General features: G+C 39.6%; 1 protein-coding gene across 1 annotated transcript in view; it reads right to left on the bottom strand.

The window, feature by feature from the left end:
- Positions 1-543: 543 nt before the first annotated feature.
- Positions 544-16428, bottom strand: part of LOC134679858 (zwei Ig domain protein zig-8-like) — a 645620-nt gene continuing 629735 nt past the window's right edge. The window contains exons 5-7 of the mRNA XM_063538769.1: positions 11941-12068; positions 3105-3276; positions 544-1514 (exon numbers count right to left, since the gene is read on the bottom strand). Coding sequence (XP_063394839.1) covers positions 1390-1514; positions 3105-3276; positions 11941-12068 — 425 coding nt within the window. The 3' untranslated portion in view covers positions 544-1389. The remainder of the gene's footprint in view (positions 1515-3104; positions 3277-11940; positions 12069-16428) is intronic.

Below are 16428 nucleotides of genomic sequence, written 5' to 3'. Positions count from 1 at the left end.
TACAGTCTGTGAATCGATTCAATTTATCCTTCGATTTATGAGCTCTTATGAAGAGTTGCAGCAACTAAAGTTAATTGGAAAATTGCTGGGACTGCGATACACGAGTAATTTTAAAATTACCGTGGATGAAAATCCTTTTTCATTCCATTACATAAAGTACTTTTGTGATCAACTTGAGTTAATATGAAAACCTAGGAGATCAATGTATGTACACATGTTCTTTTTCTCTTTAATTTTTCATCTTGTTTAGCATTTAACAGATCATCCTAGGTACCGCTGAAGAGACGAAGTTCAAAAAAGCTTAGCGAACTCGTCACCGTCGATTATACAGAGAAGCATGGCTGTTTTTGGTATCAGAGGTTAAGACCCACTTAGGGTCGTCGCGTCGCAGGAGTAAGTATTTAAAGGCTCCTCTTCACGTTGGGCCAACGCCAACGCCAACGAGGGACGCAGCCATGCGGTAGAATGGGATAGCAAAATCATTTGCTCCCTCTAACGCATAAATGCGTCCCTTGTTGGCGTTGGCGTTGGCCCAACGTGAAGAGGAGCCATAACAGTAATCACTCAAAGCTACACGACTCTGCAGGGTCGGACGCATGAAGAGGAAGGAGAGTGGAGGGAGACGATCGAGCTGTCAAATAAGCGTATGTGAGGCATCATTACGGCACTCTTTAGGAATTAGAATGCAGACATATTTTTAAAAATTGGTAATTTGCAAGATTATAAACAAATAAAAGAATATTCTAAAATAATATTGAAACAACTATTAGATTCTATAAATAATTTGGTGCAGATCTCTTAACAATTTAGACCATAAACTTATTATTATTTTAGAAGCTAAATTAATTCTAATTAAACGAACTCTTGTATTCAACTTATAACCTTTGACTCATTTATTAGCCATGACCTTTTTGAAGACAAAACAAATAACATAGCCTAAAATCATCTTCAGACGTAAATTTTCATTCACAATGCTTTCTTGACAAAGTTATTTGCCTTTACCATTTCAAGTTGTTAAACTTACACAGATTTTCAGATGAAACGAGATCTTTATTAAACTTCCAGGGACATTAACCTAAAGTCTATCTTATGCTTTTTACAATAACGTTTTAAAATATTACGGCTGGGCTAAGCGGCGCTTCATGTAGCGCCGCCATTGCCAGCAGCCATTATAACCTTCCGTCTGCAGACATAGAATTCCTCTAAATAATGCTTTCCCGACAAACTTCTGGTTGTGGCTCACTCTTTCATATACCACCTTTCCCTCGCGTGCAAAAATGAGGTTTTAAACGACATATCCCATTCCTAACCTAAAATTCAGCAGACGCTAACCTATGCTTTTTACAATGACGTTTTATATTACAACGGCCGAGCTCAGCCGCGCGGTGATCAGCTGTCGAGACGCGCGCGGAGCCAGCGCGCGTGAAGCGCCGCCAGCGCCAGCAGCGCCGCGATGCAGTGCGAGCTGTTGGAGAGACCGGCGGAGCCTGTCTGCATGGCTGCTGGCCGTTCGCCTAGACAAAACAGGAATATTAATTGATAATATACAAAACGTAATTATGATTTTGTTTTTTGTGTGATTAATGTTGTTGAGCTTTCGTCGTCTAATAAAATTAACTTAATAATGGACAATTTCGTACCATGGCCGTAATTATGTAAAGCAGGCCACTGACGAGCCTTCCAAATGGATGCCGTTACAATGGATTCATCCAAATGGACGGCATCCTAATACTAAACATTGTACGTTTTTGACATTCACGGACCGATTTTGGAATGTAGCCACGCTATTTGGACTGTTGGAAGGTTCGTCAGTGGCCACCTTTATTGGGGCAGTTAGTTTTGTTTACTTAGTTCGAGTAACAGCGAGCATAGGATGAGAGTAGGTAACTACATAGTAGGTAGATAACAGAGAAAAGGGACAAAGAGTACGTTCGCAGTCTCAAAAATGTTTGATATCAAAAGTAATCATAGTATTAGGAGCCTGGAAACCGTAGCTCCATCAGATATTTACCTTAGTGCCATCATTATCAGTCAGAAGCGATGCCCATAATATTAGTGCATAGCTGTATTAAAGCAAGCAACTTACCATTGAACACATGTGTGTACATGAACGCATATACGCAAATGTTGGTACGTGTGTACTGAAGCAACATCAGCATTAGAAGGAGAGCAGGAGTACCGCTCAGGTCAGCTGTAGCTGCATTCTGCACCAGATATTTGGTGGCACCTTTCTTAGTTACAACGGATGCCTATGGTTTTAGTCTAGGTGGAGTATTAAAGCAAGTCACTAACCATTGAGCACATGAACACGCACTGAAGCGACCTCAGCGTTGGAAGAAGAGCAGGAGTACCACCCAGGTCATCTGGAACTGCATCCTGCACCAGACAGTTAGTGACTCCTTTCTTAGTTAGAAGAGATGCCTATGCTATTAGTGTAGGTGCAGTATTAAGTTAAGAAACTTACTAAAAAGACCACCCATAGCGTTCAAAGGTGAACAGCAGTACTGCCCAGGTCAGCTGTAGCAGCATCCTGCACCAGATAGTTGGCACCTTTCTTAGTTACAACGGATGCCTATGGTTTTAGTCTAGGTGGAGTATTAAAGCAAGTCACTAACCATTGAGCACATGAACACGCACTGAAGCGACTTCAGCGTTGGAAGGGGAGCAGGAGTACTGCCTAGGTCAGCTGTAGCTGCATTCTGCTATTTGGTGGCACCTTTCTTAGTTAGAAGAGATGCCTATGCTATTAGTGTAGGTGCAGTATTAAGTCAAAAAACTTACTGAAAAGACATTGGAACACCTTCCACCACTGTTCACCAACAGCAGTACTGCCCAGGTCAGCTGCATCCTGAACCAGATATTTGGTGGCACCTTTCTTAGTTAGAACGGATGCCTATGGTTTTTGTCTAGGGGGAGTTTTAAAGCAAGTGACTAACCATTGAGCACATGAACACGCACTGAAGTGACCTCAGCGTTGGAAGGTGAACAGCAGTACTGCCCAGGTCAGCTGTAGCAGCATCCTGCACCAGATAGTTGGTGGCACCTTTCTTAGAACGGATGCCTATGGTATTAGTCTAGGTGGAGTATTAAGTCAAGAAACTTACCATTGAGCACATGAACACGCACTGAAGCGACCTCAGCGTTGGAAGGGGAGCAGGAGTACCGGCCTGAGTCAGCCGGGGCTGCATCCTGGACCAGGAGATAGCTGGTGGTGGCCGCCCCCTTCTCCGTCACCACGGAGACGCCGCCGCGGGACGAGTCGTACGATATCACCTGCTTAACAACGATAATAATTACATTTACACATCGGAAATTCTATAATGTAGGTACAGTTGGAAGTAATTTGTCGAAAAGGACTTACTTTTCTTTATGGCAGAAAGTTCAATTTCAATTGACAGATTTTTGTGGATTTGATCATTTTCCCTAAATTACACTATCCAGTTAATAAACAACGTGCTAAACGTAATATGCCACACACTAATAGAGATATATTATTTGTAAAACTATTTCAGTGTTTTAGTCTAATCATGTTATGGCTCGTTTACACGATGGGCCAGCGCCGGCCACTCCAAGGGACGCAGCCATGCGGTAGAATGAGATAGCAATATCACTTGCTCCCTCTAACGCATAAATGCGTCCCTTGGAGTGGCCGGCGCTGGCCCATCGTGTAGAGGAGCCATTAAGTTTTCATCAAGCTTGGCGTTCCCATGGATGGATTGTCACTGCCAAGTTAGCGCATTCTTAGCATAGTCAGAGTCTAGTTTAGGTACTTTGATCGATTGTTAACTACTTGCTAATCAAGATAAAACAACTTCCTTTAAAACGCTTCACGTTCACAATGAGAGCGCTAAACATCCCCAAGTGCGTCGTTCGTTAAACAAAACTCCACCAGCGCTATATACTAGGGCCACAAATAATATGTCATTTGCAATGCAAGCAGCTACATCGGTATGTGCTAGTGGAGGTAATATTATGTAGTGCCGCGACAAGCGCGAGGTAAAGATAGGTTTACACGAGTTCAGTATTTATTATTATTAATTTAGGTAGCTTTAGTTCGCATTGATGTGATAAATAGTTTGTAGGATGTTGTAGCTTGAAAAACCTGCGTGACTGCCTTTGTGTGAGTTTTTAGTATCCGAAATTAAATATGAAATTGTTGCAATGAAGGTGTTTGAAGGGGGGTCCCTTTGTTTCCCATTAAGTTTTAAGTCATAATGTATTGTTTGTCATATTATCGTTAGTCATAAAACTGAAACCGTTAACTTTTCAGGATTTTCCTAAGGTTATTCTATAGATAGGTTAGGTTAGGTTAGGTTTGTTTCATGGCAATCCTGAAAAGTTACGCGTTTCTGAGAAAAACCAATTATGACTAACGAAAATTCGGACAAACAATACATTATGACTAAAAACTATTTGGGAAACAATAGAGACCCGTTTGAAGGTCGTATTGGTCCAAATATTTAATTACACAAACGGGTCTACCGCGATATAATTTCATTGTTTTTACCTTAAATTCCGACGTTTCAGCTAGACCCGTTTGTGTAATTAAATATGTGTAAAAAATGCGAGAGTTTAAAGCGTTGTATTAGTCCAGAAATACCGCATGCGACAATTCATTCCACAGTCAAGCCGTGCGAGGCAGGAATAAGTACATATTTTTGGTTAGAACAGGAATTTGTACATATTTAAAAAATCGGCTTTTTTATATGTTGCAGAAGCCGCTGTCTACTAAGTATTTATTTATTAATGAACAAAATATTATCCATTAACAAAACTTATACAAACTATTATTAAAGTTTAGTTATTATTTTTTAAGTATTATTTATTTCTTAAAGTTTTCCAAGTTAAGTAGGTACATTAGGTATAAATTTTCCAAATAAGACTCTAAATTGACCTTCTTTCTACTGTTAAGTACTAATAGTCTAGGTATGTGTGCACACATGATTAGGAGAGTGATTTAGTACTAAGCATTAATCACTAGGTTCATGTATACCTAGCACATGTTGAGGCTTTCAGTGCTACGTACCATTACAGGATTCTGCTAAACTATCTTATTCGCAGCTTTAGCTCTTAATTACACAAATCCTAGAGATAGGTACTAGCGTTTTTCAGAGCAATTAAAAAGTATAAAAAGCTCGTGGCTGCTAGTTGAGGTGATGAAGCTTTTATCTTTTACACCTTTGTATGATTAGATGAAGTTTTAAGTAGGTACTTTTTGTACCGAACAAAGGTTTACTTATATTAGAGGCTTCAGTGGCTTTAAATGGCCGGTACATTTTAATTTAAAAATGGTCTCTGAAATCTCTGAACAGTAGTTACCTACTTGAGCGCGCAATCGAGATTTAGCGAGATAGCGATTTTCTTCTTGTCTTTATTGTCTTTGATACATTTATTATGTTACAAATTAGTGTAAGCAATTACTATTTCAGCAGGTTATTACAAAACGTTACTTGCAATTCACACATGGCACACTGGTCATGTTTTATGAATATATACTTGCCACATGCTTTCCAATCAATCTCACAGTGATCTGAATGGGTCCCACTAGGTCCCAGTAACGGTGACGTCATTACCATTCCTGTTGCAGGACCCCTTGTGTACTGTATCTCATTGATGTTGAATCACTGAGCGAGGCACTGCATTCAATCGAGAGTAATTTGAGCCATGTTCAAGCCAAATGATCAGTGGATTTCGGTCTTACGATTTACACATTAAACAAATTGTGACGACGATTAGTAAAAGAAACAAAAGTTTAAGGCTATAAGCTTCAGTGGCTCTAAAAGGCTCTGTATCCGAACAGTAAAGGTCCTTGAGCGTGCTATAAATTTTGTTCTTGCTTTTAGTGTCTTTGATATATTTATTATGTTACTAATTAGTGCAAGCATTACTATAAGATCAGTTATTACTTACAATACGTCACTTGCAATTCACACATGGCACACTGGTCATATTGTGCATATAATTATGCCACCTTCCAATCTCACAGTGATCTGAATGGGTCCCTAGTAACGGTGACGTCATTACCATTCATGTTGCAGGATCCCTTGTGTACTGTACAAGTGTTCACTGTACCTACATCTCATTGATGTTCGTGCACTGAGCGAGGTCTGCATTCTGTCGCGAGTAATTTGTGTTGAGTTTGAGTCGTGCTTAAACCAGAGCATCAGTTGATCAGATCATTACAGTGCGTTTTTTTAGCATTAGAAAAGGTAAACAATCATGACGAGTCTTTTTATTGAAAAACACTGCTGAAAAATAAAATAAGTCACGACAAATATGTAGGTAACAATTATGAATCATATACGATCATTTACATTCTTTTGCTTTCATGAGTAATAATAACTGATATTTAAAAAGCGTTTTTCAATTAAAAGACACGTCGAGATCGCGTGGTGTTTTCGAATGCTAAAATAACAAACTATAGGCTGTCAAAAAGTTATCTGTCGCTGGCAAAAATAGGTACCCTGAATTCATCTTTAGTATGTACAGCTTAACTACCTATCATTGACTCGTACTTTCACTTTAAATTGGCTTTGAAATAAGCTTTAGTATAATTTTCATGATTAAAGAAATTATTAGGCAATGTTGAAGACGAGTGGCAAAGATAGGTAATTTTAGGAATTTAATTTTTTTACTCTTAAACTATTTTTACGCAGCTTTTTTTTATCGTGAATTCAATGCGTTTATTTTGCTTGGTAAAACTATTAATTGTAAATTTTACTCGGGCGAAATGGGAACCAATGATGAAGTTAGGATTCCCTTATGTAGATTTATGGCAACCCAGATTCTCATTGACTTGCAATACTCTAAATACAATCATAATATGAACCTTTACAATAGAATCATGTAAACAAAGCATACAAATACATAATACCAATCACGACGGAAGCAATTGCTTCATGTAACATGGACGGGATGAAAGACCGTTGTCATGTCAGCATGATCGTCTCGTGTATTTGCCGGCGATACTAATATATTAATCACTTGTAGATGGACCCCCTACCCCCGACCCCTAACCCCCAACCCCCCGTTGTTTACACGGCACACCGCTAATTAATCTAAATTGGGTCGCGCCCGCAGCGCGGAACTTCGGGAATTAAAGACGAGTGGTATGAAGACTGGCAATTGTCGAAGTGACAGGTGTGATAGCTACGTAAGAATTTTATGAGAGAAGTGGAATACGTCACACTATCCCATAATCTCTTATAATGCTCATAAGGGGAAATATAAACGGAGTAATCGGACACTTATTTGCATACGACTAATTCTCGCAAAAAAATTATAGGTACCTAATGCATGAAGGAATAATGAACGAATTCATTGACAAAGTCACCATGTGCTTTTACGGCTGATGGTACATACATGATTAACATGACTAAATAAAGAAACTGGTTGATCTTATTGTTAGGTTTGAGTCTAAAGAAGGACTCGTCTCATTTTACAGCGCTAAAAAACTTACGGGTCTTATTTTATTGAGTCTTTTAAGTGCAACTCAAATAGACCTGGACCTCCGAAAAAAGACTCCGTCAGCATTTTTATAGATTACCTATATATCTAAATAAAAATCATGCGAAAGTATTTGTGTATCATCATCATCATCATCTTCCTCGCGTTGTCCCGGCTTTTGCCACGGCTCATTGCCTGGAGTCCGCTTGGCAACTAATCCCAAGAATTGGTTGAGGCCACTAGCTTTTTGGACCACTCGAAAGCAACTGCCATCTGACCTTCCACCCCAGAGGGTAAACTAGACCTTATTGGGATTATTCTTTATTCTTTAAATAAATACAAGTATTAGTCCGGATTCCTCACGATGTTTTCCTCATCCAATCAGACGGCGTGTTTTTTTAAGGGTAAAAAAAGGGTCAAAGTTGAAAATGAAAAATGAAAAAAGTTTATTGTATAAAATTACACATACAGTAAATCACGTCCCTGAGTCCTGATCTAGGAAACCCTGTGTTACAGGACCCAGTTGATCTGTTAACAATGTTAACATTGAGGAAAAGTATGACGTTTCCCAGTCTACATAATTTCCAAGTCTTTGACAGCGAATAAATTCTGAATCCCCGCGAACGTTCGCGACGCACGCTTTATTAGTTCCACAACTGACTCACGCTTGAATACTAATCGACTCATTACACGTTAGAGGGGGACAGCAATACTAATCGACCCATTATCAGGGGGGGACAGCTATAAATCCGTGATGCCGTCCCCAAATTCGCGCCTCGGAACAAAGACTAATTAAACGAGATTGTTTCTTATTAACAATTTAAATCTTTCAAGAGTTTCATGTGTACGACAATAATCTGATTAGGGTTCTTCAAAATAGGAGTGTAGAGGTTTTTGAAACGGCTACCTACGCGCATATGATGTCCCTTGTTTGGCAAGCGTCTGATTGTCTGCTTACAATTAGGTCGTTGTATGGTTGTTTGCGTTAAGTGTCATTTTGTATGAGATTTTGTGTTTCCAAAACGACCCGCTTGGCGCGCTATTCAAAGCCCCATACAAAAATAATCATAACGCAAACAAGAACGCTCGTCAGTCTCATCACGCTATCGAATGAAATTCATACTAGGGGTTCCGAAGCTATAATATTATTGGGTTTTCTAAGTGTAAGGCCTGAGTGGACGCTCGAGTTGAGCGTGCAGCGGGGCAGGGCGTGCGGCGTGCATGTTAAACAAATGCAAACGTATAGGAGCGGCCTTAGTGCACGCTGCTCAAATCACTTGTGAGCCCGACGCCACGCTGCACGCCCCGCCGAACGCTCCGCTTTGAGCGTCCACTCAGGCCTTAGTTTAAGAATTAATTCAGTGACATTTCAACAATGGGGTTGGCCGGTCGAAGTATTTAGCAGATGGCGCCAGCATAGCTTGCCCTGTCAATCCCTAGAATTGTGTCAAATTTTTTAATGGAAAGTTATGCTTTGGCAAACCTTACCCAAACCAAACCTACCTTTAAGCCAAATCTCATAGAAAAAGAGGTAAGCTATGATGGCCGTCTATGCAAACTTTTGACAGTTGCCAACCCGATTTTAACACGGTCATATGAATCTCATTCATATCTCGGTGTTACAGTTCGATTGCGCGTAAAATATCACCTCTTTAAGCCTCTTAATGGCCTCGCCAGTTATTTAACGACCTCCAACTCCTGTCCTTGTATTTCATTGGCTTCAGTTTAAGTCTAACCAGTATAATATGGCCTTGGCATCTTTGAAAACTATTCGTTATCGGAGACCACTCGTATATTCGATGTTCTTGCTTCTATTTCTCGGTAATGATTGGAACGGTAAGTCTATCCAGTATAGTATGACCTTGAGATCTAGAACAGATGTATGAAATCGGAGACCACTATTATATTTGATGTCCTTTCGACTCTTGGAAGAATTGGAATGGCAAGCACGGAATGAACAACTTTGGTAATATATGCCAGGATAAATGCAGATAGATGATTCCTTTTCGAAGTGTATATAACGATATAGCGGACTTGAAGCCAGTGTGTAAATTATGTAAACTTTTCGTTTGGTTTGTCCTTTAGCTATCATTAAAAGTTGTGCAGTCGCCATCAGATATATCGGAGCGGCTAAGGTGTTCACAATATCTGAACACGCACTCGTACGCCCTGACACCCCTGACAATAGAGAGATGATGGCATTAAAAAATATATATACATCGTTAATTTTCTCAGAATCATGAGCTCTTTCTATCCTAATAGGGCAAAAAAGTGTCCCAAGGTTTTTATTTCCATTCGGTTACCATTTTTGAATTACTTTGTATGAAGCTCCATAAAACTACTTTTAGTTTGACTGTGAAGTCAGGTATCAGTCTCACTAATTAAATAATAATGTTAACTCTTATTTAATATTACCAATGCGAAAGTACTTTTTACCATGCTCGAACGCTATTGGTCGATATACCGCAGGCGCGACTCTCGATCTTTGACATCCTATTTCCCCTTCTCCGCTTTTACAAAATTCGAAAGACAGTATGCGATTTATATTTTCAGTTCGATTCTCGTACTGTAAGCGTCTAATTAAATCACAATGCCACCGAGGACCAGCGGTAAGGCCGCCAAGAAATCTGGCAAGGCCCAGAAGAACATTTCCGACTCCAAGAAAAAGAAGCATAAGCGCAAGGAGAGCTACGCCATCTACATCTACAAGGTGCTCAAGCAGGTCCACCCCGACATCGGTATCTCCAGCAAGGCCATGTTGATCATGAACTCGTTTGTGAACGACATCTTCGAGCGCATCGCCGCCGAGGCCTCCCGCCTCGCTCACTACCACAAGAGGTCCACCATCACCAGCAGGGAGGTACAGACCTCCGTGAGGCTCTTGCTGCCCGGTGACCTCGCCAAGCACGCCGTCAGTGAAGGCACCAAGGCCGTCACCGAGTACACCAGCTCCAAGTAAGCATCCGTCGTTCCTCCTATGCGGACTGTCTTCCCAATACACATTTTAATGGGTTAAGGTATAGTTCGTATTGGGACCGACATGCTTGCGAGAGTGCGGTTTGTGCAACAACCAAAAAGGCCCTTTTCAGGGCCACAAATACGTTCTGATATGTTTCTAGCCGTGTATATGGTGTCAATCGGTCGATAAATATCAATCAAATAATAAAAAAATAAATTATGAATACTTACACATTATCAACACTAGTTAATATTCGCTAGTTGAGCGTAAATCAGACTCCAAGCAGCGAATTTAGGTAATTCAATTCAGTCCCTAAAACCTTCCGAAATAACGCGAGTGTAATAAAAATAGTGACAGTCTGAAGTTGCGTTTGAAGTCTGACGAACCCTTGGCCAGACAATGAAACTTATCTTCCTTCCTTAATGGAAATGAAAGGCCCTCGTGGAAAACAATTAGGCCTAATTTTATGAAACGAGGCCTTTGTCGGGAGAAGTGATTAGAATTCTACACAAAGAGTGTTCTAAAATCTGTCAATCAGGTAAAATATTAATAATGTTCAAGGTTTTTTGATATGCGAGTTATGAAAATTCGACAGATTATTTAAGGAAAGACGAGTGCAAAAAAATATGAATGTTTACAAATATTTTGAGATTCAAGTACCTATACCACTATATGTAAATGTCTTATTTGTTGCTGATTTTTTTTTAACTTGTCATCTCGATTGTGCTAGTACATGCTGGCAGGCAGGCAGTGTGCCCGGAGCGTCATTCCTCAGCTAAGTGGTACATTTAAAATAGTTTTTGAAAAAAATAATTCCTATAGGTAAACGTATCTAATAAAGTTAAGATTGCCAAAATATTCTTCGACCAGAATTTTCTTTCTTTTCAACGCCAAACTGCAACTTTCTTACTTAGAAGTGGTTATCCCATTATGTACCTATAAACATATCTTAGATGCTGACTCAGCCTAGTTGGAAGTCTGCCAGCATCAACAGCAGAACGAGTGAGAGCACCTCTATGAAGTAGAACCATTCGAGACCACTTGATTTTTACACTAGTGTGCTTTTATATCGCGTGGACTAGCTGGCCTTTTCCACATATGCTTTTTTGGCGTTTTCTTGTGCTCTGAGAAATGGTATGCTACGTAACCGTAAGGACGCCAAGCATGAAAAATTTCGTACATTGAGCCACCATTTACCTACTATCTCTATCACACAAATCTGTTCCTACAGTACAGATGTAGTGCATAGTTTTTTCCTTCGTATTTTCCGGGAACGTTCGTATTTGTCAGGCCACTCATGGTACTTCAAGCAACCTCAGTACTTTTTGTACCGAGACTGACTGTAATAGCAAGATACGTTCCTACGTTCAGTACCTAGTGATCGACTATTTTCTCATGCAAAAAAGGAAATATACTAGATGCATATGTAAAACAAAACTCATCGGTTTCCCGTGGACTCTTCAATCATCAAAATCAAAAGATTTGAAGAGTCCAGAGCGTAGGGCGTAGAGGACAAGTTGGCATAGAGCACTCACCTCGTCCTCGTGGTACCAGAAGATGTAGGCGGGTGGCTCAGGGCTGAACTGAATGAGGCAGGTCAGGTTGATGGTGGATCCCATGTCCACGTGAAGATCAGGCCCGCCCAGGATGCGCGCTGATGGCACTGTAACAAAAAAAATCTCATGAGAATAACTCTCAACAAATTCAAGAAAATTTTGAGGTAAGGTACAACGGGGCCCACACATTACCAATTCGCCGGACGATATCAGCCTGTTAGTTAATCGCAAAAAGTGGTAATCTGTGGGCAGAATCGCAAAAAGGGGTATTAATATATTCCCATCCTGATAGCAGAAAAAAAATGTCCTAAACCGTCTATATATTTTTCGAACCTTCCTTTACGTCAAGAAATGGTGAATATATCTTTAATGTATTCACCATTGACCCGGACCCGGGTATGTCCTTAAACTACGTCCAAGACCACCGGTGGACGGGCAGCAGCGTCCCTCAAATTCGGTGTACTCGACTGCGATCGCCAACCCGCCTGCCAAGCGTGGCGATTATGGCATTCACCCCCCATAAGGGGGAGGCCTATGTTCAGCAGTGGACGTCTTATGGCTGAGATATGATGATGATGATTCACCATTGCTGTACAATTTGGAGCAACTATTTACGAGTACATTCAGATTTACGTAAGGATTCGATTACGAAAAGTAAAGTACAGTCGCCATGAGATATATCGGCGGCGAAGGAGCTCAAAAATATCTGAACACGCACTTTAACGCCTTGACAATAGAAGCGTCTTCTAATATTTATGAGCGCCTCGGTCGCTCCGATATATCTGACAGCGAATGTACCTACCTATTCTGTTAGTCGAACTTTCTCTTTGACAGACTTTGATAGGCTTGAGGGTAGATAATTATAAACTTTATGTAAAGTAAAGTTGAGTAGCCGAAACACTTGGAGTTCGGAGGAGCACACTCACCCCAAGTAAAGGAAGGATATACCGGGTGTGGCCTGTAATATGAGCATAAATTTAACTGTAAGCTGTACTCCTCATACTGATCAACATTTGTTCAGCGACTTTTGAAAATAACTTGTACTTTGATTTTTAATACACTTTAAAGGTTATTCAAAGACGCAATGTATTGCGAATTTTGTTATGTTTAAGGCTTGACAAGCAACGTCAATCACAATGAGGCGTGGCGATGGCGTCCATTGAAGATAATATTTATTTTGTATGAAAAATAGGGAGTCTAAATACTTCATAATTTTTAAAAGTTGTTGAACAAAAGTGTCACCGTTTGAGGAGTACAATCTATGTTTTAATTATTTGCTCATGTTACAGGCCACACCCGGTATATATATCGCAGAACGCCCTTATTTTGAACAGTATAATAGTAGTATATGAGTTTATGCTAACAGTATATTATTATGCCTAAAGTTATTATGCCCAATAAAATTATTACAAAAAATAAATTTACGTGAATTGCATCGACCTCCGAGTTCACCTATTTCACGTAGACAACTCTCTAAAATATGCAAAATGCTCAAGCGTCCACAAGCCGGAGATCAAATTTTAATTCAAACTACAAAGCTAGAATTTATCGCGGCTGTTAAATATTTAAGGGAGACAAAACGACACTCTTGCCGCGTCGAGTTTTGCTGATGCAGACTAGTGGTGTCGAGTTACGTGCTCGTTCTCGGGAATGTTCCCACGGGAACTAAACCGTTACAAAATAAAAAATCTTTTTTAAATTCTAAAAATGTTTTTGTTTCCGGAAAAAATCCTTAAGTAATATGTCTAATTGGCGCCAGGGTGCGTCCTTTGAAAAATACATTTATTTAAACCTGGATAAACATGTTATATGCTTCTAAATTCTAATAGCTTGTTAATCGCTCCAAGAACGGCTAGGTAAAGAAAAAAACATTGAGAAACCGATCGTATGTGGATGGGAATTTCAATAAAAATAAGTGACATTCATTGAAATTTTTAAATGAATTCAGATTTTTTAGAGTTGCCTGTGATTTTGTCTATAGGTGACAGTCCATTTCCAACGACAGCTGCACTACTGTACTACTACATTTTACTATGGAAATTGACAATGACAGCGACGCGTTCAGTACCGGTAGTGCAGCTGCGGTTAGAAATGGAATGTTACCATATTGCTATATCGCCGGCAACTCCCGAATATTCCTGCCCATCACTAATGCAGACTTTCAACACTTGTATTAAGAATGCAGATTATTGCAGACAACCCTTACAATACAACACTTTAAGCGCCACTATATAGAGCAGGGTTTACTTTGGCTTAAGCGCGAAATATTGTCACTAATGCAAAATGTACTCTCTCCTAAAGTGTTAAGGTGGGGATTCGTATGTGTGGGGGGGATTGACGAAGTAAGCCATTAGTGCAGTGAACAATAAAGCTTAGTTAGTGGAGGAAATGCTAATAAAGTTTTAAGTTCCGAGGCGGGCTTGAGATAGGGATGGAGAAAACTCGAACCTTTTGAGTTCTCACACTTCACACTCGAATCAACAATTTTAGGTTATACTTATTGTTTGTAGAATAGGTGAAAATGTCTAGGAAAATTTGACCCCGAGTTTAACAGATGGACTAGGTGGCGCTATTCAGCGCCATGTTTGGTGGTAACTTATTGCCAAAGGTGATGTTTTGACATCAAAAGTTACCACATTGAACAAGTAATAAATTTCTTAGACTAATTAGTAAGTTTGTACACCTTGTCTTTGACCTTGAAAGTCCACCGAGGCTTTTTTTTTTTTGCTAGTTTTTCCAATTATAGACTAAGGTTACGGCAAAAGTTACTACGAAAAATTTTAAGGAGACTTAATTTGCATCAAATATGAGTCCAATTTGGCTTGCACCTGTTTGACCTTATAGGTCTTGAGATACAGGGAGAGGTACAGGTAGTTATGTCAAAAGTTTTATTTTGTTTTCTTTCTGAGTTTTTTTTATAAGGTTTCAAGTAGAGTCTCGTGATTCTGACTCGAGTTCTTCAAAATAAGCTCAGAAGTCTCGAGTTCCGACCAACACTGGCTGAAGAATCTCGAATGGATGAGGTGACGGCGTTAAAAGCGACTTAAATGACGTTGTCTAATTAAATCTCGGCGTTCTATCTGCTTGTTTTATACGACATAACTTGGTAAAGCGAGGACTGATGGTTTCTGAGGAAATGAGTCACGCTCCGAGATATTTTTTATGCAGTCGCCATCAAAAATATCGGAGCGGTCAAGGTGCTCACAAATATCTGAGCACGTCTCTATTGTCAAGGCGTTAGAGTGCGTATTCGGATATTGTGAATACCTTGGCCGGTCGGATATATCTGATGGTGACTGTACCACGAGTAAATACTAAATAGGCATCATCAGATTGTAGTAAAAGAATTGAAGTTTTGATAAAATCAAGTGTTTGAAATAATAATTTCCGTATATCTTAAAATTCTTCAATTGCTCATTTTTAAAAATTCAAAAAAAATATAGTATGTAGTATGTACGTAGAGTAATTATTTGTGAAAGTTATAGTAAAGTTGTAAGTAATAACTTGTCTGAATGTTTGTTCCACCTTCAAGCACAAACGCTTAATGGATATCGATGAAATTTGTATAACCTAGAAAATTACATAAATTACTTAGAAATCGGAAAATTTTCTCTTAATAGGATGTAATAGAGGTAGCACTTTAATACAACATTTAATTTAACAACTACTACGCAAACAATCTCGCGAAAGCTCTTAAAGAAATAAAAATAAATACTCATATTCACTGCATCTTAATTTAGCCGCAAAGTCTCACATTGCTTGCGCCTGCGTTTTGTAGCTGCCATTACTACTAACGACCCGTAAACATTCTCCATACATCTCCATTCCATTATAAAGTGGTAGCAGCTTAATGGGTGGATTAAACAAGTGTATTATTGCGTTTTAAATCCTGCAGATTAAGCACAGTTCGCATTTAACGAAGGTAACAAACAAATGAGCGTTTAACACACAATGACGAGCAGTACGGATATGATGGTCGTTCTTGTATACGTGACTGAGTGAGAAATGGTGTCGTCACTATCTATACCACGGTGTTAAAAAGTGACAGTTATTTTATCACGTGGATAAAGATGGATAAAGCCATCCATCACACGCCGGCTGTTGGCTTTATTTAACTTTGCAGACTGTCGATATGACAGGTGAAATAACTAAATAGGACAAACCAGGAAACGTAAGTAACTCGCGTATCTTTAATTTTAAATAATGTTTAATGATCTTGAAGTAAATAAAAAAAGTAAACACAAAGCCATGAAATTCCTTCGCAATCTGGAAATGGGAAAATCATTGTCTCGTTCCCTAAGTCGACGAAGCTCCGCTCCGCGGGCCGCGGGGCTCCTATTTCTGGACAGTTTGAATCAACCTAACGAACATTGGTTTTACTCGTAATGTGACTATCGTCAAAACACTACACAGGAACTTTACGATCGGCCGCCGACATGTACCTATATTGATTAAAGTACATTGTTG

This window comes from Cydia fagiglandana, chromosome 3 (genome assembly GCF_963556715.1).
Source record: "Cydia fagiglandana chromosome 3, ilCydFagi1.1, whole genome shotgun sequence".
In the NCBI taxonomy this organism is placed as follows: domain Eukaryota; kingdom Metazoa; phylum Arthropoda; class Insecta; order Lepidoptera; family Tortricidae; genus Cydia; species Cydia fagiglandana.
Note: the sequence above shows the minus strand (reverse complement) of the source record. Positions and strands in the feature narration are given on the sequence as shown.